A 23,567-nucleotide genomic window follows, 5' to 3' on the forward strand; every position below is an offset into this window, starting at 1 on the left:
AGAATTCTTTACAGAATTTGTAACTGCATAAAGATGTTCAATCAAGATCAAAATTTGTGCGAAACAAAGAAAAAAAAAATGCTGAAACTCTTATCGGTACACAAAACTCATAATTATTTGCTTTTCCTTCACATTCAATTTATTTGAGATCACGAAACATAAAAATTCATTAATATTTTGGATTTCATTTTACATAATTTGACAGTCCATAAATACAGCACCCATTATCATACAATTACCTCTGAAGTAAAATTTTTATATCGTGCACAAGCAGAAAGGTAAAACAGTAGACACATATTAAAAACTCATATACCCGGAAGAGTCAATAGAAATACATGTCAACATTGACGTTGATGCAGTCAACTTTCTCTATCGAGAAACTGAGACAGGGATTTTTTTACTGGTCACATTGTTGTCACTCTCCACTTTTTTACACTTTTCATCAAAACTTTTAAAAACAATTAATTAAAAAAAAAAATTGTTGCGAGTTGGCACTGAAAGGTGTCTTGTGCAAACTTTGTACTTCTGTTTGTCTGTGCTGAAACCTCGTTTGGTATCGACAAATAAAAGAAAAAGAGCTAGGGAAAGAAAAGGTTTCAGAAAATTGGCAGTGTAAACCAATTGCTCCTTGATAACTAACATCCCCCCAAAATAAATGCATAGTATTTCCAGACTGTATCGCTGCATGTGCCGGAATCTACCATTAGGGGTTGGGTAGGGTGGAATGGTGGTGTTGAGTGGGTGGGAGAAACGGTACATATGAAGAGGTGTCACCAATGGCTAGCTTCAGTGAATGATCTTTCTCTTGTCCTCTTTCTGACTTGCTTGCAAAGCTTCTCTCCTTCAGCAAACATTTGTAACTCATAATTCAGAATTTGAACTATTTATTTAGTCAACAGCTTATTCACAACTTTAGTTCTGGAGTAGGAGAGGCATTGTGTGGGGGCGGGGCTTAGGACGAGGGGTGGGAGTGGGGCCGCAACTTGCTTGGTATATCAAAATAGCCTGTTTCCTTAAACACAATCAAGGCATTAGTGACAAATCAGATGTACACGTACTTATAAACCTTGACCACACATGGAAGAAATTAATTAAAAAGTGATTGCAAAATTACAAAATTTATAAAATACTTTTACTTCGAATTTACAAAATGCTGTTTTAAAGAAGTGATCATTGCTCTCACAAGTGTGGTTAACTTGTCAAAAATGACTGAGGTGGAAGAGAGAAAAACCCTTTTTAAGTCTTTAAGATCAGTGCTGTAGTTGAGACCTCTTAAGACCATCACATGACCCAAAAAGACCATCACAAGACCAGCACAAGACCAACACAAGACCAATGCAAGACCATCACAAGACCAACACAAGACCAACACAAGACCACCACAAGTCCAACACAAGACCAACACAAAATCAACACAAGTCCAACACAAGACCGTCACAAGACCAATACATCACCAACATAAGATCTTCAGTCTGAATTCAGGTCACAAGCTATTCAAATGAACTGCAACAAAAGCATTCCTTTCAACAAAAGCATTCCTTTGTCACTGTGCACCCTGTCAATTGTGACTGGTCTTGTGGATGGTCTTGTGATGGTCTCAACTACAACACTGTCCAAGATACGTCACATGTACATGCTAGATTTAGTGAGCAATTGATCAAGAATAATCACGGGATATTCTGAGGTCAATGTCTGATTAAAAAAAGGCAGAGAAAGTGGCTGTCAAATACAATGAAGGAGGGGAAATCATACAGAGGCTTTGCGTGGGCACCATCTTGCAGGGCAGCTGTTGTGTTCCACAGGGACACCTCCTGTGCGCATACCCTGAGGAATAAAAACACTGACCTGCAAGATGGCCACCATGCAAACCCTCTATTGTAGAGCTCTGCACTATTCCATGTTAACAGTTACTGCATTTGACACTCGACTCCAAAAATGCACCGTGATTCAGAGTAATACCCTGTACGTTCTAACAAAAGAGACAGTTGTATACCCTGTTCATATTATGTCTCTAAAACTGTTCATTAATACGCCACAAATATGTAACACTGGCATTTGAAGGATTAAACAACAATAAGCATGCCCCTATTACATCTCAGTTGACAGGAGGATAATTCAAACTAGCATGTCAAATATTTTATTTGTCTGCACGTACAAGTAGCTTGTAAAAAAGAGAACGTACACTTGTCTAAAATGAACTATGGACTTTCGAGAATGGATTGTAAAAGTGGAACACATCACTTCAATTTTTAATTCTTCAGGAGAGACTTCAAAGTGTGAAATATTTTGGGACTGTTTGAGCCAAAAAAATAAAATTGTAATCGTCCATAATTTTGGAGGACTGGGCGTGACTGAAATAAAGAACGACATGTATTTGGAGTTTGGGCATTTTACAGGCCTTGTCATTGTATATCCAGATAAATGTTTGTTGGTTTATTTACTCCACAAATAAATATGTCTGACACTAAAACATTGACTTTTTATACTTCACAGTGTTATGCTAGTTAAATTTAATGCCTCACGCAACATTATTTAAATAGTATAGTACTTTATAAAATATGCATAAAAATAAAATGCAATATATATTTTCTTTCGTTTTAATGAGTACAGAACAATCAGTGATTACATGTTTACTTCAGTTAAATTAATATAAAACAATTGAATTTTAGGTAATTTTGGCACAGCAGGGCCACAGAAGTGCACTGTAAATAACTTATTCGCATAGATTTACAAGAGAATTTCAGAATTTGTCAGGGGTGTCACATGGTCAGGGTCATACACTACCATCCACAGTACAATAAAGTTTTGAAGAGAGTGAAGAGTCACTGATCTTCACACAAAGCATCCGGACAAATTTCAACTCTTTCAAACAAATTTGGAGAAAGCAATGTGCAACCAGCCAGACACATGTATAACGAGCACTCTTTCTGGTAATAAAACGATGGAATTTTCATGCCAGCATGATGCTAAAATCCGGCCAAAATCTGCCTCGGTGACAAGGTTTTACTATCCAACAGACTTTGTGGCCAAAAAAAAACCAAAACACACTTTGTGGGATACAACAATGCCGTAAACAACTGTACATGTGCGTTTAATGAATCCAGTTCTGACAGGTATTGAAGTTCTCGTTTCTCCCCTGGATTCATACATATCAAAGTGCACTTTACGAAGGTGTACTAAAACACAAGGACAATAGGGAAAATATCTCATGGACAGTGCTAACAGAGTATAAAAGATGACACCAAAGACTAAGTCAGCAACCAAACTTGAAGCCATGGCTGCAGCAATACGCACTCACGAAGAGGGCCTAATTTAACGGTGCTGCTAAGCACACAATCTTAATATGATAACAGAGGCTCTGGTTATTTAATGGAGACCATACGCAGTACACACAGCAAATCGCACAACCACTTCAGAGGAACAATTTGCTTAACATTGTGACAAAACAAGGGAAATCTCTGTGCTGGCAACGGCAAGCACAATCTGGCCAAGCCCTGCCATGGAATAGTGCTTACGGTAAGCAAATTTTTCTGTTATAGTGAGCATGACTTTTGTGCTAACTGTTGAACAGCTATGTGAAACTGGGCCTACATGTTGGTCATTACGCACCTGAAATGCTTTAACAAAAAAGGTGTTCACAATTTACAGAAGTACGCACATGCAATACGCCCATAATTGTGGTGCCAACGGCAGTTATGGCGTCTTCTTGGATAACGCAACTGATGAGCAAATACATGTACTCTGTAATTGCTATTTTGATCAGTATCGTAAAATGCGTAAAAAAAGGCATCGATGGAGGCAATGTGTCCGCTTTGAACATCTGGCGGCCGCTTCCAACATTGATCAGCTCTGGAGAGAAGCAGCTCTGATGAAAATAGAAAATATATTACAGAGTGTTCGGTGTCGTCTGCCATCTAAACTATCTCCTCCAGAACTTGCTGGTTGCCATGGTGAACTGGAATTGTAACCACGGCTCCTGTTGATGGGACAAGACAAGAGCAGGACAGGAACTAATTAGAGTAATGATGCTGCGCGGATAACATTTCGCTCACGTAGTCAAACAATACCTCCGTCACCATGACAACTGATCTTTTTCAATTACGGATTTCATGACAGTTGACGGTGTATGCTGCAAAATTAAAATGAGGAAATCCATCAGAAATTTCTAAGCACAATCTGCCCAACACTTGAGTATGCCACTGCCATCGGCACCTTGCCCGACCTATGCTGATGAAAAAGATTTTACTTCATAATTTTGAATTTTCATATTTGTAAATTTTGTGATAATATTGTTGCTAGTTTCTTTTGATTCAGTAACACCTTTCAAGCCCATGAAAATGCTGATTCAGAATGTAAAGACATATTTTTCTTTTCTTGAATGCAGCATATGCAGTAGCGAGATACCAAGACACAACAGCTCTCTCTCTCATAGGACAACATCTTTGTCGGAAAATTACAACTGGGCATTCGAAATCCAAACGTGTATGAGCATGCAGTGTGAACAAATGGTCTGTATTAGTGCATGTTGATCCAAACATTTTCGAAACAAGGCATGGCCAAAATTTGATTGTCCAAAACTGCCGATGCATGTGGTAATTTGTAGGAAGTGATGTCATATGACAGAGATGCATAAAATGCACAGGACAAGTACTAGTACATAAACGTTGTGTGTGAATCAGTGGCTATGGCTTAGTGTAAGGCGCACACCTGTGGGAAGCCGTGGCCTACCTTGTCCGTTCTTGAGAGCTGCTAGCGACTGTAGTGGTAACCTTAGATGACCTCTGTACATCTGTAACGACCCCCGACCCTGTCTCCTGCTGTGCCTTGCTCCTCTCTCGGGAGACCTCGACCTTTCTGGTGACCTTGACCTCTCAGTCGACCTCGCTGGCCTCTCAGAGTTCTTTGCGGGATTTTCTAAGTTCCTTACGCAGCTTTCCCACACTATTTTTCCTGAGCAACATGGACAAGGCGATTTCCGTTTGGATGGTGGTTGCGTCGGCCATATTGGCCTTGCCTTAGCAACGGCTTTCTTGGAGTCCTTCATTTTGTTAGACTGGTGTCCTTTATGGTGACTATGCGAATGGGAACATCTTCCATTGGTAGAAGTTCTGTTTGATGTTTTTGAATGATGATGTATACTTTTGTGTCTTGTTGCATTGGAATTTGATGGAACTGAGGATTTCTGGGATACATTCACCTGCATAGAGAAGTTGGTCGTTTCGCTTGTTGTCGTGTCACTGTTGTTCTTGGCCTCGTCAGTGTCTGAGATGCTGATTGGTCGTATCCCTTGGTTCATCCTGTGAACACACGTTGGAGTTAGCTGGGTTGCCTCTGTCGAGTCAAAGAGCTGCTCGACTTGTCCCGGATGCGCGTAAGCATAGGCGTCGGTCGTGCTGGGCTCACTCCGGAACGTTGATGAGCTGCCGAAGACGCTCTGATTGCTGTCAAAATTGCCATGGCTGCTGACCGTGCTGTCGCTGCACTCGCAGTCCGCATGGAAAGCCGACAGGCTGAGACTGCTCCCTGACGACAACTCCCTGAGATTGCTGGCATTGCAGTTAGACGCTGCCGAGACTGGCGGCGGTAGATTCTCGAGGTGGACACGGACGGGCACCAGATGACCGCAGTAATGTCTTGTGTCATGTGCCACGAGTTTCCCTGGGTATTTCAAGCTGCATAAATTGTCGTAGTTCCCAGCTTCCCGACCCTGAACAGGCGACAGATTCACAATGTAGTGATTCTCGAATGATGTCAGGCCGAGACGCCTTCTCTCATCTCTACGGCAACGACCAGCTCGGGAGCTGTTTCCCGCCAGCTGCCGTTGGCAGTGGGAGCAGATGTTCCCACACTGCTCGCACCCACGCGGGAACATTATAACACCCTGTCCACTACTCTCCGTCCGGGAACCACAACTCGTCCGCCTCAGGTCTCGGGCGTCCCCTAAAACGTGGACGTTACCAACCTGGGCACCGTCAACCGAGTTGCGGTGGAAACGGCGGCCGGTCCTCTTGCAGTGATTGGCTCCGCGGGGGCAGCCACGCAACCCAAAGGAGTGAGTTCTCAGGCCTGTGTAAGGGATGCTGTAGGTCGTAGGTGGAAAGGACCAGCTCTCGGGCATGAAGTCGGGTGATGCGGGAGTCCCTGGCAGGCTAACTCTGAGAGGGGTGGGGGGATTGGCTGTGGCAGGAGGTAACGCTGGCCTTGATTGTTGCTCAGGTCCACAACCTGTACAGCCAAAAATTGGAAGGTTTCTCATTTTACTGTTTGTCAGTTTCAAGTTGGAAGGCAAGATTGGTTTAAAGCAAAATGCCAGATATTTCCCTGGCCTGTGAATGTTTCATTTAAACACAAACAAAATGCAAATGAATGTTTGTTCAACTGATAAATTGAGGAGCAATCTGGCGGGAATATGTTGTTAAATTCCTGCAATTTCATCATCAAAATGGGGAATGGAAATTGTGCTTTTACTATCCACTATCCACTGATGTTAATCTTTCCTCTGTGAAATTTGCTGACTACATTGTAATTCCAATCAATAATTTTTTTCATAACTACCGTATGTAAAACAACCTTCACAATATGCCCAGGACAGCACTTTTAAATATCACCACTAATTTGTTGGGCCGGTATTTTCGCTTCAATTCAGACAGACAACATGTGGAATAACATGAAATGGGGGCGATATCCAGCTGAATTGATAATCGGTTTCAGAATGAAACTTTTCACGTACTGGACAAGCTTGAAGGTACAGAGATTGTAAGCTCTGTGCCTAAGTTTAACCCTGTGAAGACAATATTTATTTAAATGTTGTTAAGAAATGTGTTCATCCATGATTAATGGATGGCAATCACATGACACAGAAGATAAAAATAAAATGGATTTTTCCCATGCCAATTTCAACGGTAAAAAACACAAATGGAAAAAGAGCTTAAAGTACAAAAGTACCAGTTTCAGGTATTTTGTTAGGCTTGGGAGCTTTAAATCTCCCCCCCCCCATGAAGGCTTCCTTTGTTACTTACAACACTTAAGGGGAACCAGTGTGCCGTGACGTTGGCACCCATTTACAAATTGTGTGAAAAGGAGGATGGCACGGTCTAGTACCCGGGGACGCTCGACAGTGATTTTGTACACAAAAGAAAATTAATTGGAACAGGCTCCAAGCCACCCCAGTGGACACCACGCCAGAGGCAAAAAGAAAAAGCACAGAGGAGGCGTTGGGAATTTGCAATTTTGGGGAATGCTGCTACCAAGAAAAAAAATTATAATAATAATACAAAAAGACTAACTTCTTGCACGTTCCTATTATACGGTTATCAATTATTGACTGCTTGGGTGTACTTTCAGGTGTTCTTTGCAATTTAAGGTTGACGACACCCCCCCCTCCCCAGCAAAAGTGCCATTTGTCCCTTGGGGTATTAAAAATTCATGAACTGTGTCTGCATGGTACACAACTGTTTTGTTATATCAAGCTTTTTAAAGGGCAAAATTGTGAAAACTGTGTACCCCAACAAAATTGCACACGACCCCCTTTTTTATCCTTTCCATTGTCCAGCTGCTTGTACATGTACCTGGGGTTGTCTAGGGTCAATTTTTTTGCGACGTTGCAAAAGTTTATGGAACTGGGTTAACAATTTGCACAACTCTGTTAGCTTTGGTGACTGGATTGTTGATATTTTTCATAATCTTCGGTGACAAGATACTGGCAGCCACCTGGCTTGACTGAAGGGGAAAAAAAGTCGGCACAGCCCAGATTGTGTGCCCGATTCAGTGCGAGTGCTCAACTGATCGAGTCACCAGAAGTAATCAAATAAAAAATTTACTTTTTCCTCTCCTTTTTTTGGGTTAAAATGTCTGGAATAGGAGTGGTTGTTTGGGAAACCTGAATTTTCAGCTGCTTACCGATTATGTTATACATGCATAAAGGGCACGTCCTGTTAGACAGGAGCCATGGATCCACACAGTGACGGTGGAATTCGTGCGAACAGGGCACCACTCTCAATTCCTGCAGGAAAAATTTTAAAAACAACTGGAAAATACGTTTTAAACCCTCACAAAAATGTGAGATAATACAGCTATAGTAGGAATGTATATGTGTTATTTAAGGAAACACAGTGTTTTCCTGTTTTTAAAAAAGTTAGTCTTCCATTAATGACAAATCAACATTTTGGCAACAATTTATCTTCCCAAAAGGTTGCAGGAATTTCAGAGACAATGGCAAACAAGGAAAGAAATGAAATCTTAGGTTGAAATGAAAACAACTTTAATAAATGGGTTCAAGAACATGGGATAAAAATGGGTTAAAGTATAAGTATGAGAAACAGATGTACGGCTGTCAAAAATACAAGTAACGACTGTAACATCAGCAAGCCACGGAGACTGGCTCTCGACAAAGTGGAAGGCAGAGAATGATTGAACTTGGCAATGGGTTGTCGCTGAGTAATTCTCCATGATCCCGTGAATGTGACTACTGCAACACTATCCAACGCTCCACAGGAGTCAAGGTTGCCCGTAATCCGCATTTAATCCCAGTTCATCTCTTGCTTAATTCCGTCGGCCTGAACTAGCGCCTTTGCTTCTAACCACCCCCCTTCAAAATTCTCTTTGCAATACGCCACAGACGTGGTCTGCTATTTGCATTAGTTGGGTCTCCATCTCTGGGGACCACTGCTCATTTCCATATTTACATGTATCACAGCTTCGTTCACCCTGGGCTGGGAGACAGACAAAACATGAACTGACAGAATGGAATCTTCTCTTCTGATGAGCAGAAAGAATTGCCAACATTACTTTTAAGCATTATCATTATTTGTTCCTTTTGACACAGCATCCACAGGAAAATTAAGCTTTTATCTCTCGCTAGTTAAATAAAGTCCTTTTTCACAAGTTAATAAAAGAAATGGTAATCTCACTGGGCTTTGTTGTACCTGTTTTTGGATAAGCAGTGTGCCATCCAATTTCCAAAACAGTGTTAGATTTTTAATATTTGTGAAAACTCCTGGCAGAGATGCAAGGAGCATTGTGAACCATTTTAGCCAGCCTGCATTTTAAAAGTTGCTCTGGACAACGTACATGTAGTCCAGACTGTTGATAAAATACAGAATCACTTTCGTCAACTTTCGTGATGCATGACGATACTGCTGAATTGACGCAACACCTGCGTTTGGCCCGCCCTGGAATTCACTTCAATGATCTCATGAAGATCCCTGAATATCTACTTTAAGCCGACACTCACTACTCACCTCGCCGTCTCGGAACTCCTCCAGACAGATTGCACAGATGATCCCCTCAGATGCGATGCTGAGCGTAGTTGCCGCCCACCTGTCATCCTGGGACGACTTGCGGATCTGGTGATGCTCGGTGTAGTGTTCATCCTGCGACGACTTGCGCAACTGGTGATGCTCCGAGTAGTGTTTGTACTTGCGGATCTCCATCTTTGACAGGGCGTCCATCGCCATGCGAACCTGTGAGGTCTAAGAACAACATAAAATAAGGTTGGAAAACCTCACAAATCAGAACAACGGGTACTTGTACTGTAATGACAACAATGACAAGAAAACACTGCAACTTTTCAGAGCTTTCATTAGCTAACAAGGCAAAACATCTCTTGAAAATGGCCATTATAAGCCTTTTGCAAGTTAAATTTGAATAAAATGTGGTACACTGAGGTCTTAAAATTCATGTGACCATAACGATGAATTTCCATACTAAATACACTGTTGCTATACCTTCGCAGCAAGTTTTAGCCTAGTTAGGTAAGAGACGCCTTGCATCAATAAACTGTTTTCAAGGGGACAGCCTATGCAGAAGCTTGTCCCAAATCACGAGGTATAGTAACAGTGTCTTTAGCCTGGGGAATTCAAATTGTTTTGTTTATGTGCAATCAGATAACTCGACGTACCAGATTTTACTCAAATTTAACTCGCAAAAGGCTTATAATCAAGAATCTTGCAATTTGTACACACTGTAAAAAGTAGCAAAACTTGAGTGCCTAAGACTTTAAAAGAAACCACAATTTTGGGATCAAACATGCTGAAATCTGGAAAACAAATTCTTGAGAATTTACACCACGACTTCTACCCTCAATCAATATAACTCTGATGTTCTTACTCATCAGTCACAATTGCAAATGAATGGTTTTCAGACGTGGGACTGGAGTAACTCCTGAAATGTTTCCAAAGCCATCTGAAATCCGGACAAGTGTTGGGCTTCGCTCTCACCTGCTTCCTCTTCTGTCTCCATCTCAACTTGAGGAGAAGCAGCAGGCAGATGATGGCAATCAGAACAAAGAACGCCACAAAGATTCCCATGTCGAAAAACTCGTTGGAAGTCTTCTGCAATTGAAATGGTTAAAAGTGCACTTCTGACTAATAAGAGAATTTTATACCGCCATGACTGTACCTAGTACAGGAAATAATGATTAAGTATGGTGACAACAGTATCAGATCAAGAATGGCAAATCCTTGCACAAAATGAGGAAAGAAATAAGCAACTGAATTACCATACAACAATAAGAGCATTAGTGAAGCGCCGGTATCCACCACAAAGGCGCTCATATCCTCATTATCCCTAAACACTGGGCTCATACATCATTCGTACATTCCTCAAACCATCTCAGCTCTCTGGGGAGTATACTAGCCCGGTGCTACCATTTCGGCGCAAACGGCTAAACATAACCATGTCTGCCCTCACAGGTACCCATTTACTCCTGGGTGGAGAGAGGCACATAGGAGTGAAGTGACTTGACCAGGATCACAACATGCTACCACCAGCTGGATTCGAACCCCTGACCCTATGATCAGAAGTCCTAACCACTAGGCCACATGCCACAAATGGACGCGCATAACAACAAACAAAGAAAGCAAAGAAATGAAGAAGAATGAGAACAAACATTCAGAAAACAAATTATGTTGTAAAAATCTTGGAAAGAACTAGTTATTCATCCAGGTACATGTTAATGTAATTTGTGAGAATAACACTTCCCACACTGAAAGACCCACAGAAAATTTCACGAGGCTGGTAACAACTGAGCTTGCTTAGCACGGAAGGGCTTGGCTCAGCAAGAACTGGTTCCCAACCAAACGTCAAGCGAAGCAAACAGCTTGTGGCTGGCTCCCTCAAATCTCCACTTAGCAGGGAAAATGTGCTAAGCAAAAATCCCTGCAAAAATTCTGGATCCAGTCACTGCTGTCCAAGAACACCCACGCCAGTAAGCCGATATGCTTCCGCATTATGTGATTAAGTTTCCAATCAAATGATGCATCCCTAAAACAAACACTGAGCTGTTTGGATTACGTCTGGTCTCCAGAGAAGTTGAGAAAATGTCTTAAGAATCACTCCGGCACAGGACAAGTCTTTCACAGAAAAACTTGTTTCCAAACAAAAGCAGATGGATGAGACGCACACTGCTTGAAGAGTGACTTCTTGATGGGTAATCTGGTCTGATCCCCCTGATTGGATTTTTTCGGAATCAGCTGCCAGCTTGATTTTCCGGCATAAATCTTGAGTTGTGGAAAGTTATGAGGCAATGACTCTTTCTCCCTCCCCCAAGACCAGCATTCTAGATTTCCCCCTTGTATGGTGCTGGAGCCAGATAGACCCAGATTTTGTCTGAGACCCCCCATCCCCAGTGGATGAGCTTTCCAAACGATGTTTCTCCGAGAGCCTGCCTCGACCAAGCCTAGCTTTTCATCGGCTGAACTCAGCTACACTGCATGTCAAAGGTCATCTCTTGCAAACTGCTTCAGGTTTGTGTTCAATTTTTGTGTTCCCCAACAGCTGTATGCCGTGAATTTGCTCTATCTCCAGTAGTTTCTTTGGTAACATCTTTGACCCTCGGAACGAACATGAAAAGCATTTACAAGGCAATCTACTTCCCGGCCGATCCCATATTAAACCATTTCTTGGGCGAGTCAGTGCTTAAGCAATTGTACCTGAAGGCTCCCTGAAAGCCAGCCTGTTTATCCCTCTAATTCTAGCCCTTAGGCGGGCGGGCTAAGACTTCTGGAGACAGACAGATGCTATCGGGGACTGTATTACCACCGAAAAGGCAAACAAGAGGTCGTGCTACACCCCCAGGGTGCAAGTTTTTTAGAATCCCTGACTATACTAGAGAAAGTGTACATGTATGTACAGAGATTACGGTCTTGCATCAATTTTGACTTATTCGCATGCCATTTTTGGGGGGGAGTAGGGTCCTAGACAAACAATGGAACAGTATGAAATCCTTTTGAGTTGTGAAACCCCTTGGATCATTGATTCATGAGTCACTGGGCCAATTCACACTTTTTAGAAAGGGGGGGGGGTGATTTGGTAAGGCTATAAAGACCGATATCTTAGAACCGTATGGGGTCTGAAAAATTTTCCAAACTTGTAAAAAAAAACACAGACACTGTGAGATGGCACTTTCTTTGGCACAGTATTTCCAGTCAATTCTGCTGAGTGCTTTGAAGAGAGGGCAGAAATTCTCGTTGGTTTTTTCCTCCTTTCCTTTTCATGGGCTCTTACGCGTGAGGGAAGTAGCTGGATTCCAGTGAGAGCAGTGATGCATGCTGAACAGCCTTCATTTCCATCCTGCCTTCGAATCTTTGCCAATGGACCAAATCAAAACCTTGAATTTCTGTCAAAAGTAGGTTTTAAAACAAGAAGAGAAAGGAGAACAAACCCATGGAAGCCATGGAAGCGTTAAGAATACTCTAAGTCAAGGGAAAAAAAAAAGGACAGATGTGCCGATGTTCCGTCTGATTGCACCAGGAAGAGGGCGGAATGAAGCAGTCAGGCATGGTGTGATCGACGGACAGCTGAGGGAGGCATGCCGTCTCGCAGTCGGGGTAGATGGACAGCACAGCCATCGATTTGTCTCTGACAGCTTCATTTTGGGGTAATCATTTGGCCTGACGTGGGCTCCACTTCAGCCAATCATTCCGATTAATGTCATGATTCCAACTTAAAGAACCATTACGACTAGGCTTAACCGATGTCAAGGCTCTTGCCCAATGGAAAGGAAAAAAATCAACAGTTCGCCAAAATTGAACTGAATTGGCTAAATTGAACATGGTTCTTTTCAGAGCAGAGACGCAGTTCATTTTTCTCTATCTGCATGTTACATTGTGCAGAATTTGATCACAAACCATAATTTTTATCTAGAAACTGAAGAATAAAACTCACATACATGTACATTTCATATAATTTTTCAACGTGATTAAAAATTTCCCCACGTTATTTCCCAAAGCACATCGAGTAAGAGTGTTAAAGCTACCAACTATTAATGCCAATTTATTTTTTCAGTATCTGAACGAAGGAATTTCTCTTTGCCTTATCTATCTGGAGTGGCCTAAGTCATTTCTTGACTAACAAGTGTGCTTACCTGTGGGGGCTGGGCAGGTGGTGACATGATACGAGCTCTGGCCTCCGTTTGCCGGTTGACAATCTTCATCAGCTCCCGCGCGTCGGATCCTCGCAAGATGACAATCGGACGCTCCAGGGAGGCTGACTGCTCGCTGCGCAGCTGTCGTAAAAACAACAACCCCCCCCAAAAAAAAGTTCTTTACTTGACACTTGTCATGCTAGTAAAAACTGGTAAGAAGAAAATTACCTCAAAATTCTTTTGCTTGTTGAAAAAAAAAAGAGATGCCATCGAGTATTTAACAACTTTTGTTTGGTCTTTAAGCAGCAATAAAAAATTGTTTAACAAGCTTACATTGGGAACCAGTCAGGAGCAACAGAATCTGCATGACGTTTTAGCTGATGCCCTGACTTAACCATTAAAAAAGCAAGGCTTAGAAAATTTCTGTACTCAGAAACTAAAATAGATGACTCGTTGTTGCTCAGACAGCAATGCAAGCTCTGTGCCTGATGAAAGTAACAAACAGGCTTCCCACAGATATCTGAGGACCAAATTCAATGACTTTTCCAGGACTTTCCACGACTAAAACATGACAAATTTCGAAGACATTTAATGCCATTTTGCAGAGAAAAAGTCGTTTGGTATACATGTATGTATCATGAACTGGAAAACTACAGAGCGACAAGGACATCGTCTGCAAATCAATCATTATTCATTTATCACATCAACACAGACCATCCAGAAAAAGAAAACAACTTGCTTGATTCCAATGACTTTTCCAGGACTTGATTAACCTCACAGGCAACAGGATTCTACTGCACACTTTTTTCCACTCAATTGTCCATGACTTTTCCACGACTTTCCATTACAACTGTGTTTTTTCCCCCAGGACTGAACATGACTATGGCAAGCCTGAACACCAAATCAATGTAGGAATTGACAAGTAAGGCAAGCTCTTGTGGCTAGCCCAATTGGAAAATGATCCCATCCTCAATCTGACCCACGTTTGTGAAAGTTCCACAAAACTCTCAGTCAGTTCTCATGGGTGTATATTAGGGTTACAAATAAAATGGGTTTATGGACTCCACAGAGCCTTTAATTACAGAAGTAGGCCAAGTCAAGATTCTTCAATAACCTGTGAACCATGTGTATATTGGTAAACGTAAACATCGTAACCCAACTTTCTGGTGGTGTGGTTACATGCCTGGGACATGAAACTCAAAGACTGGGTGCAGTAAAAGACCTGGGAACTGAAGGTATCGTCTGGCATGTTCGAATAACATCAATACCTTTTTCCTTCTCCAATAAGGATCAAACTTCAAAGCAGTATTTCAAATTGGCAACGGGAATCCTTTGGGGATGATGTGTGAAACATTATCAGACTGGGTCTGTTGACTGTACAATTGGGACGCAAGGATACACCCATTTATATCGCCCTGAAATTGTCCCCCCCCCAACTAAACATAAAGACAAAAGATTCTTGTTTCTCACTGAGGAACATCCCCCACAGGCGGCCCTGTTTTATATTCACGCCATTAAAATACTTGACCACTCCACTGGGTACGGCTTCCGGGTTGAACTGGGTATCGGTTACCGGCTGTTTCACGGAGTACCAACACATGCGATGGAGGAGAACTAATCAAAATATTGCGGGTTAATCTAAGCACCTGCTCCTGACACGTTCAAGTGTCAAATGTGGTTTGACTATCTGTTCCCTAAGGCTGAAAATGACACTTGGATATCTAGGACAGTAACCTAGAACTACATGTACATGTACAGTCTGCTGATACCAAGACTACTTGTTCATGTACATTGTACGTGTACATAAATGTACCGTTGCATGCATGTTTCTATATTCAGCCAATATGATCATGCACAAGATGACACCCGTGTTAGCCCCATCTCAAATAGGATTTTTATGATTTGCATACATGTAGGAAAGTTATGATTTCCTTCCTCCTTTGTGGCAGTACAAGTGAGAAACTTCAACATTTTGGTCTTTTCCATATTCTTGAGCTATTGCGTGATGTCATCCCAGGCAGAAGGATAGTAGCTCCAGAGCTTTTGCACAAATATTACACTTGTCTACATTTTCTTGGGGTAATTTTCACTTTTCTGTTGTTTAATCATGCTACTTCAGCTTGATTGGATGACAGTAATGCTACATATTTCTTCAAAACTTTTTGGAGGGTAAATGAGAAGGATGGACACCCATATTACCCAACATCATGCATGTCGTCTTCATGAGTGGCACTTTCTGTTTTGGTACTTGCTCATCTAATAATTTACAGGTATTTCTGCACAAGAAACGCTTTGATTTTAGGAAATACATTCCATCAATAAACAACAGCCTTTAAAACTGCGAGTACATAGAAAAGCAATATTTGTATACACGTAAACGAGTTCCCTGTCTTTGTTTTTGAAATAAACTTCAACTAAACACAAAACCATGAAAACAATTAAACCTTGCACAAACTCATGGGAAATAAAAACTGATGATTTTAACTTGAAGATAATACCAAAACCTGCGAAAAGTGGGCCCAACTTTTTGGGTAACAATCTTTACTGCAGCTCCTCGAGTGAGAGACAATACTGTACGTATTTTGCAACATTATCGTCGCTGCAATTTTCCGACAGATAAAAACTGCCCCAAGGAAAAAGAAGTGTAATTGAGAATCTATCTCAAATGTGTAGTTCCGGGCAAAGACCCCCCAAAAAATATATGTATAAAAAAATCCATATTCTCACAGCACCAAAACCTTTAAAATGTCACCAATGTTGATACAAGTCCTTTATCATATCATTTCAGCCCAGAGCACAGAGTAACAACCGACTCTCCGGAAAAGGCACAAGAGCTACGGGCTGTTCCCACAGTAACGGACATGTGACTCTCTTCGACGACAGCGGGGATGGTGCAGCCACGGCAATGGGGAAGGCAGGTGAAACGATTGCGCGCCTCGAGCGTTTTTTGTTATGACCAAAAAAAAAAATCCTCAGGAGAAATTGTCTCTACAATCTTTCCGATCCTGGGGTTTTCCTCTCTCTGATGCATTTCTCCGCCTTCGGCTTTTCCTCCTCCGAATCTTTGCCGCAATTCTCCTCTTCCTCAAGTTCTTCCCCGCCGATCCGTCATCCCTGATGAAGCCATTCTCTCTTCTCATTTATTTTCTTCCCTGCTACAATCTGCACCTCTTTTCCCTTCCTCTGCCTCATCTTGGCCTATTAATCCTGTCTGCCTTCTCTATTAATCTTGATTTCCTTCTATCTCAGGCAAAAAAAAAAAATTCTGGAGATTTAGCACTGCTGTGTTCCGATTCATCCATCCTGGACAAACTGCTTCAAGTATATTTCCTTTAAATTTGCGCCTAGACATGAAAGCTACTGATATTTTGTTGACAATATCATCTCCACTTTTGTTGTTTAAAGGTGAAAAGCATACCCTGTACTTTATCCAAAAGGTTGACTTACAAATATATTGTACCCTAAGTACCAGAATGAAAGATAAAGTTGAGTTTGAAGAAAATGCCAAGCACACTGGCAAGTATAATGTACAGTATGTAAGGCGATGGTGAACTATTCAGATCTACTGGTATTTTGAAAATTGAATATTTGGAGGTGAAAATTAATAAAATGAAAAAAGGGAAATATCCAACCATTTGGTTTAAAATGTTGCATTCTAAAAGCATATTTCAAGTTGTTTTGAGGAAATGTGAAGGCAGCTGAGTGCCTACCAGTTCACCTAACAATAAGATCAAAAGGTTCTTTTCAAATATTTGAACATTCATTTTTTAAAAACTGTCTCCTTATCATACATTATGTACTCTTTTCAGAACCACACATACTCAGAATTCAGAAAAGTGATATCCCTGCATGGTGCTGTGCAAACTCCTACCACTTAGACTGTACATGTTTACCATGTGATCCTCCCAACATACGCCAGACAAACCTCAGAGAACAAGTACAGACATCAGCTCGAAAAGACACGCATGTACTGACTAATGTCTTCTTCTGTTGACTCTAAGGAAATTTGATCGTGTGTCCCTCCTTTTTATCTAGTCTGTGTACATGTATGTGCCCAGGTCTGCGACGCGCCCTTAATTCATTTCAGTTCTGAGTGGACAGAATATCTTATCTGAGCTGGCTCCTCCAGAGAAACTGCAGATGAATACAAGATGACATGTCAAGGATGCAGAGTGATGCCCTGAGAACTGCAAGCAATGAACCCGATCGATTTCCCCTTCCACTAGAAAAAACAAAAATCAGAGAGAGGCTTTTTCCTAATATCAATTTACTCACCGAAATATCCAGTGAAATCCAAGGTTAATGGTCTCCATAGCCACGGCAAGTTGGACCAGATGCGACAATATTAGACTAAATTGCAAGGGAAATTGGATATGGCTGGCAAACTGGCTTGTCAAGGGATCAGGCTAAGTGGGCTGGGAGGAAAGTGACAGGAGGAACATTTTTGTAGATGAGGGGTGACTTCGGTCTTATTATCAGCTACTTTTCTCCCCCAAGAGATCAAAGATTTGGCTGAGATGGAATCTGATTGTGTGCACAACTGGCAAAGGATTTGAAAGCTTATTAACCATGAAAAATCAAGCATTAAGTCTTCAGCAGGTTTGCTGGATATCACGAGTTTAAGTACACACTGTACATTTACTCTACATTGCCAGACCTTTATACATGTAGCTGAAGTATAAACAGGAGACTTACGCTAACAACTTTTCCACTAAAGGACAGGTTAATCAACTTCAACGGCGTCTAAAAATCTTCAATGGGAAGATCACTGCAAACTTCACGTGTGCTGATAACAAACCATTTCTGACATTTACAACCAACAAAAAGTGCATTTTACTGTACATTTACATGAACAGTGATACATAATGCATACCGTATACAATGTACATCAAGGTGATGTACACCGTACATGTACATGTATGTGAAAATGTACTTACCAAAACGGCGTTAAGTTCTACAAATAACATCTTTCCTAAGTTCCAACAGGAAGAAAACACTGCAATATTTCTTTGCCATCAAAAACACAAGCTGAGGCAGTATGTAAACGAAGGCTGTATGGTACATTGACACATAACGGTACCAGTTCATGCGTGTTATTGGAAAGTGAGACATATTTTCCAATGTACGCATGAACAATTCAAATTCTGCAATTTCCATCGACGGTACCGGTAACTATCACAGCTTTCTGCAGAGAGTGTTTGCTTTACTTCAATTAATTTCACTTGGTAGTGTGAAATTGAAACAGGTTGGGAGAGGCATTGTCTAGCATCAAAACTTCCTCCACTACGTGTAACATACACATATACATGTACATTGTGTGTCAGACTGGTATTGGGTGTCACAAATAATTTGTTGACAGGGCAAGTATTCATGAATAGGAGTATCTTTGCCAGTGCCGCCACACACACTTGTGAAAAGTAACGACAATGCCGCATAAATTTTCACACTTTTCAAATACGCCACAGGAACAGTGGCATCTGTTAAGAAAGCTGTGAACAGGCATGTGGGGGGGTACAGTTTTTCTTACTTTGTTCATCGGTAAAGCGCCCATGCGATGTTAATGCATTGTGACAGCTGAAATCCTTTGAAAGAACTAGTGATGTGCCGGGAATAAGGAATGGTGAATCAAAATCGTTCACTCTCACATATTGCACAGGGATTTAAACCAGGCACATTCATGTACAGACTAAAGAATGTTTTTTCAATTCAAATCGTAAAGTCTAAGGAATCGTTCTCATCTCACAATTTTACAGGTCAGTGAAACTCTCCACATAGCACTTTCTTAATACATACATTGTTTGAAATCACTTTCCTTTAATTCATCATGGAGGTAGAAATCTATTTCTCTCCATGATTTAATGTAGTTATCTCACTCCTTCGTATCCCTGGCCTGGAAGTCATCTTGTGGAGATTCCAGATCCAATTCCACATTTTCTAATGACTGTAGGCACAGGCCCAGGACATAGTACAAATAAGTCAGAATTATACATGTATGTACATGTCGCACGTGTGTGAGATTTCTTTCAATGCGGTAAGCCTGGCCAGGTCTAGATCTACCTCCATGGCACAGGTAAACCTGCTGTAAACTTCCCAGCAGAGTCCAACCAGTTAATCCTTGGCCTACATCTGAGGTCAAAGCCATTCACCCCAGGGAAGACATTCCACTCTGGCTGACCCTTGACCTCGTACCAGGTGACCAGGCTGACCAATTAAGCTAGCCTGTGGTTGTGTGTGTGGGACTTCAAGGGCAGTGCAAAGTGATGGCCCCTCTCTCTTTCCAGAGTTTTTCTTTTTCACTGTAAGCTTGGGGCCAGTGCATGCCCACATGAACACAGCTACAATGTACACACACTCTTGCTGACCAATTACTGAAGGCCATACATTATTCACTGGCTGGGGACACAGAACCCTCCAGGCAATTCAACTGGCAGTCCAGGGGAATTGACCAATTAAACCTACTCTGTGGCATGGCTGCAGTCGATTCCGGGAAGGTTCCCACAGGCCGATCTGGGCCCAAAGAAGCTTGGAGCCTCTCTTTTTTATTTCCCGTTAGAGGAAAAACCAGACCGAGACAAGGAAAATGAAGGGATGCTGGCATTATGCTTTAAATCAAAACCCTTTTAGTGAGGCTCCTTTTGCTGTTATTTGATTAATAAAACAGGCGTCGGAAACTGTTGGAAAAATGGTGCATAAACTTGGGAAAAATAATTCCATGCAGTGCTGGCCTGGCCACACAGGATGAGTTAGCTGGAAGGAAGACGTACTGGAATTGAAATTCATCACATCTGTTATCCTTGTGCCCAAGAAGCCTACATTTTTTCAGCCAAACTGGAAAATATTCATAGGGATTGCCTGATTGGCTGTTCCCTTGGTCTGTTTTATAACCACGATGGATGTTACTGCAAAAAGTGCAAATTAAATTTGAAATTATGAAACATGAGGAGTGTTTGAAATCCACAGTGAAATGTTTAAGGTTTCGAGATTTTAATGTCACCACTCGCAGAACAAAGTCTTCCAATGTCTGTAGAGAGTGCAGACTGAGGCTCATAAATTCTAATCATTTTGTTCAAAACTTTTTGATTCCGAGAAAATTCTAACGCTGTACACCAATTTTCTTCCAAAGGAACAAACCGGTATGGTGTTGAGAATAAAACTACGTACCCTGGAATAAATGACCAATGTCTTGAAAATTGCAAAACTATTCCATTCAGTAAACCAAGTTATTTTTCTCATCAAGGCAAGACAAGTGCTCACCGAGAGGTGAATTTTACCAGTTCACAACTGAGAAGAACGACCTCAACCAAACTTGCCTAACAGGTTACCACTTTGTTGTATGCAAGACATGATTTTACAGTGATAAGGTAAATTTACAATCCGATCCAAGGTACATGTACATGTAACTTTAAGAAGAGCAAGGCCCAGTTTGTGTAATTTCTGACCGAGTACAAGACTGCGTGTTTACCGTGCCGATCACTGGTAAATGGCTTGGACATTCAAATAGAAGGAGGGAATCGTTTTAAGGCTGTGTTACTGACCCCTAAGTAGGCATCCTTATTGCCATTGGATTAATCTCCTCTAGATGGATGGGAGCTTGCTAGCTGTGCGATGGCTCCAATTTATCTAACAGACTGTGGCCCCTAAAACAGCCCCAACCCTGGGGGATCATTCAACATGGAAGGGAAATCAGCACTGGCTGTTCACCCCGATTCTGGTCTCTTCTCTGGCGGGGAGGGGAGCCTGTTCAGGCAAAACTGGGCAAGCTGTTCCAATCTGCAGCGCTCAATAAAGCCCAATTACTAACTCAATCACTACGGGTCCCAGGACATATGTGTGCAACGTTGTGAACTCTCCACGAGAAAACCTGTTTTGCAACATGGACGAAAAAGAGGTCAACCAACTGGAGAATTTATCACTGCTAAATTGCCTTACACGGTACCTCGCCGACCACAACCCAATCACATAGCTACTTATAGCATCCATGCTTTTTATTCTTTGTCATTACCTTTTACATCTCTCAACTAGTTTTGGAAAATTACATTTCCTATCTTCCTGGCAAGTGAATGGTTGTTCACTACGTACATTTACAGGAACATAAAAATAGATTGGAACATGAACATTTGATCAATGTGGAGTTATGTGACTCACGGGCAGCTGCAAACATGCTTGCTAGAGAGTACCGTCTCTTACAGGTAAAGGCAGTTCACAAGCAAAGAGTTTAAAAAAAAGGTAAATGTGGTGAAAAAACCTTGAAGTCCCTGATGCGATCTTCATTCTGAGCCAGGAACGTGCAACCTTACCTCTTGGATGGCGTCTGTGTTATGCGTCACGTCAAAGATGACTGCGGTCGCACCTAGCTGAACGGCACGCTTGGCCTGCGACACAAGAGAGAACCAACAGGGAGAGACCAAAAAAAGGAATACATTATCCAACTATTAAGGAAGGACGACACCAAAACAAGATCATTACCAGGGAAGAAAATGCAAGGAGGTAGGCAAGCATTTACACAGGCATCAAAGCTCAACATACCGGTGCATGTACATGTACATCTAAACTCCAAACTGCAAAGATACCAATACTAATGTTAACTTTTCAAGGGCTATTCTCATAAAAATCACCCTCTTATAAATATTGATGTATACACATGTACGTACATGCATGCACAATTTTTACTGCAATGAATAAAACCTGGGTGAATATTTTAATTTTATTCCTAAAGGAAATGCCTAACGTACATGTATATACATTGTATCTTTTGTGAAGGATGAGCAATTCTGAAACCAATATTTCCCACTGAATAAAAGAATAAAATGAATTTGCAACTGTCTGATGATTCAATTTACTTGGATTCATGACCTGACTTACGGGATTAATTCCAGAGAGAGATATAAGAGTAAGATACCAATGACAGTACATCATTGCTCCCCAAATTGTCAAAGATTTATGATTGTTCATGTACTACAACTCAACCTTTGTCTGTTTTGCTGTTTTGATAATTAGGGCCTACTTTACAACTTCAATGAAATGCACTTCCGCCAAAATGCTGAAAAAAAACCCACTCAATTTACCTTATTTGAAGCTTACTGAACAAAAAAGAATCAAAGAAAACATACAAAAAGAGCTTCCTTTTATGTTTTGATAAAAATACAATTGTACTTAAATGCACAAAGGGTAGGAAACAGGATTTTGTGAACACAATGTTCCACATTATTAGCAAGCACAGACGTATAAATTTAAAAGGAAAAGGCCACAATCTACAGGTGCTTGTACATGTACATGTATTTATGGTGTATAATAATATAAACTAAGTTAGAATAGATTGTTGGGTTATCTTTAAAAACTTTGCAGGCTCCAGTGACTTGACCTAAAGGTGAAGGGGAGGACAGGCTGTTTGCGACACTGTCCAGAATGGATCAATGCGGCAAGAGAAAAGCTGGTTAACGCTGGTCAGGCTTCAGTACTCATGCAAACGGAGCGTGACACGGATTAGACAGCCTCGTTCCACAGCTGGGAGAGAGAGAGGGGTATGCATGAGTAGGAAGTAGGTTGAGTTGGGGGAGGGAATGGTAAAACCCTGCGTGGCAGAGTGAAGGATGGAATCAGTTGCACCTGCCAATTATGGAAAATGGTCGTTCATTCCCCTGTTTTTCGTACTGAATGGTCCCATTCACATTTCGGGAAGTTGACTTGTGCACATACAAAAAAAAAGATTTAATAACGGACTAACCTTCAAGTACACGTATCTCCCCCTCCCAACTGTTTGTGGTCAGAGCAGTTTCATGCAAATTACTAAGTCAAACATTCACTCTAGAGCCACATACACACAGAAATGCACATGTATACATTTTGAAAAACTTGTGCTACCGGTAGGATGAATTTCTCCTGAACATTTTTAGGTAAAAGCACAGAAAGCTGGAATGTACAAACACAGTCTCCATTGACTATACTGTACAAGCATGTATACCGAGGCAAGAAAATGCTGCAGCCATGACAACACAAATGTAGCTTTTTGTCCCCAAACAAAGCTTGAGTACATGTACATGCAGAAAAATTGGGTTTTTCAGAATTTCTGCTCTATCATAAATATCAGCGGGCCATTTCAGGCCCTAAAGGAGATCCATAAATACAAGATGTACTTTGTTTTGAACAGAAGTCTTTGGCATTCCCTCTGGGCTATATTTGCTCTAGTGTGAAGCACCTTGGCTCT

At 41.4% G+C, this 23,567-nt stretch overlaps 1 protein-coding gene across 1 annotated transcript in view; it reads right to left on the reverse strand.

The window, feature by feature from the left end:
• Positions 1 to 113: 113 nt before the first annotated feature.
• Positions 114 to 23,567, reverse strand: part of LOC110989428 (uncharacterized) — a 45,842-nt gene continuing 22,388 nt past the window's right edge. Inside the window, exons 3-9 of the mRNA XM_022253803.2 lie at positions 21,661 to 21,735; positions 13,364 to 13,504; positions 10,218 to 10,331; positions 9,240 to 9,470; positions 7,900 to 8,002; positions 4,729 to 6,225; positions 114 to 3,976 (exon numbers count right to left, since the gene is read on the reverse strand). Of these exons, the coding sequence (XP_022109495.2) occupies positions 3,915 to 3,976; positions 4,729 to 6,225; positions 7,900 to 8,002; positions 9,240 to 9,470; positions 10,218 to 10,331; positions 13,364 to 13,504; positions 21,661 to 21,735 (2,223 nt within the window). The 3' untranslated portion in view covers positions 114 to 3,914. The remainder of the gene's footprint in view (positions 3,977 to 4,728; positions 6,226 to 7,899; positions 8,003 to 9,239; positions 9,471 to 10,217; positions 10,332 to 13,363; positions 13,505 to 21,660; positions 21,736 to 23,567) is intronic.

The sequence above is a fragment of the Acanthaster planci genome, linkage group LG09 (genome assembly GCF_054643075.1).
Source record: "Acanthaster planci isolate LZ-2023a linkage group LG09, COTS_SCS, whole genome shotgun sequence".
NCBI lineage: Eukaryota > Metazoa > Echinodermata > Asteroidea > Valvatida > Acanthasteridae > Acanthaster > Acanthaster planci.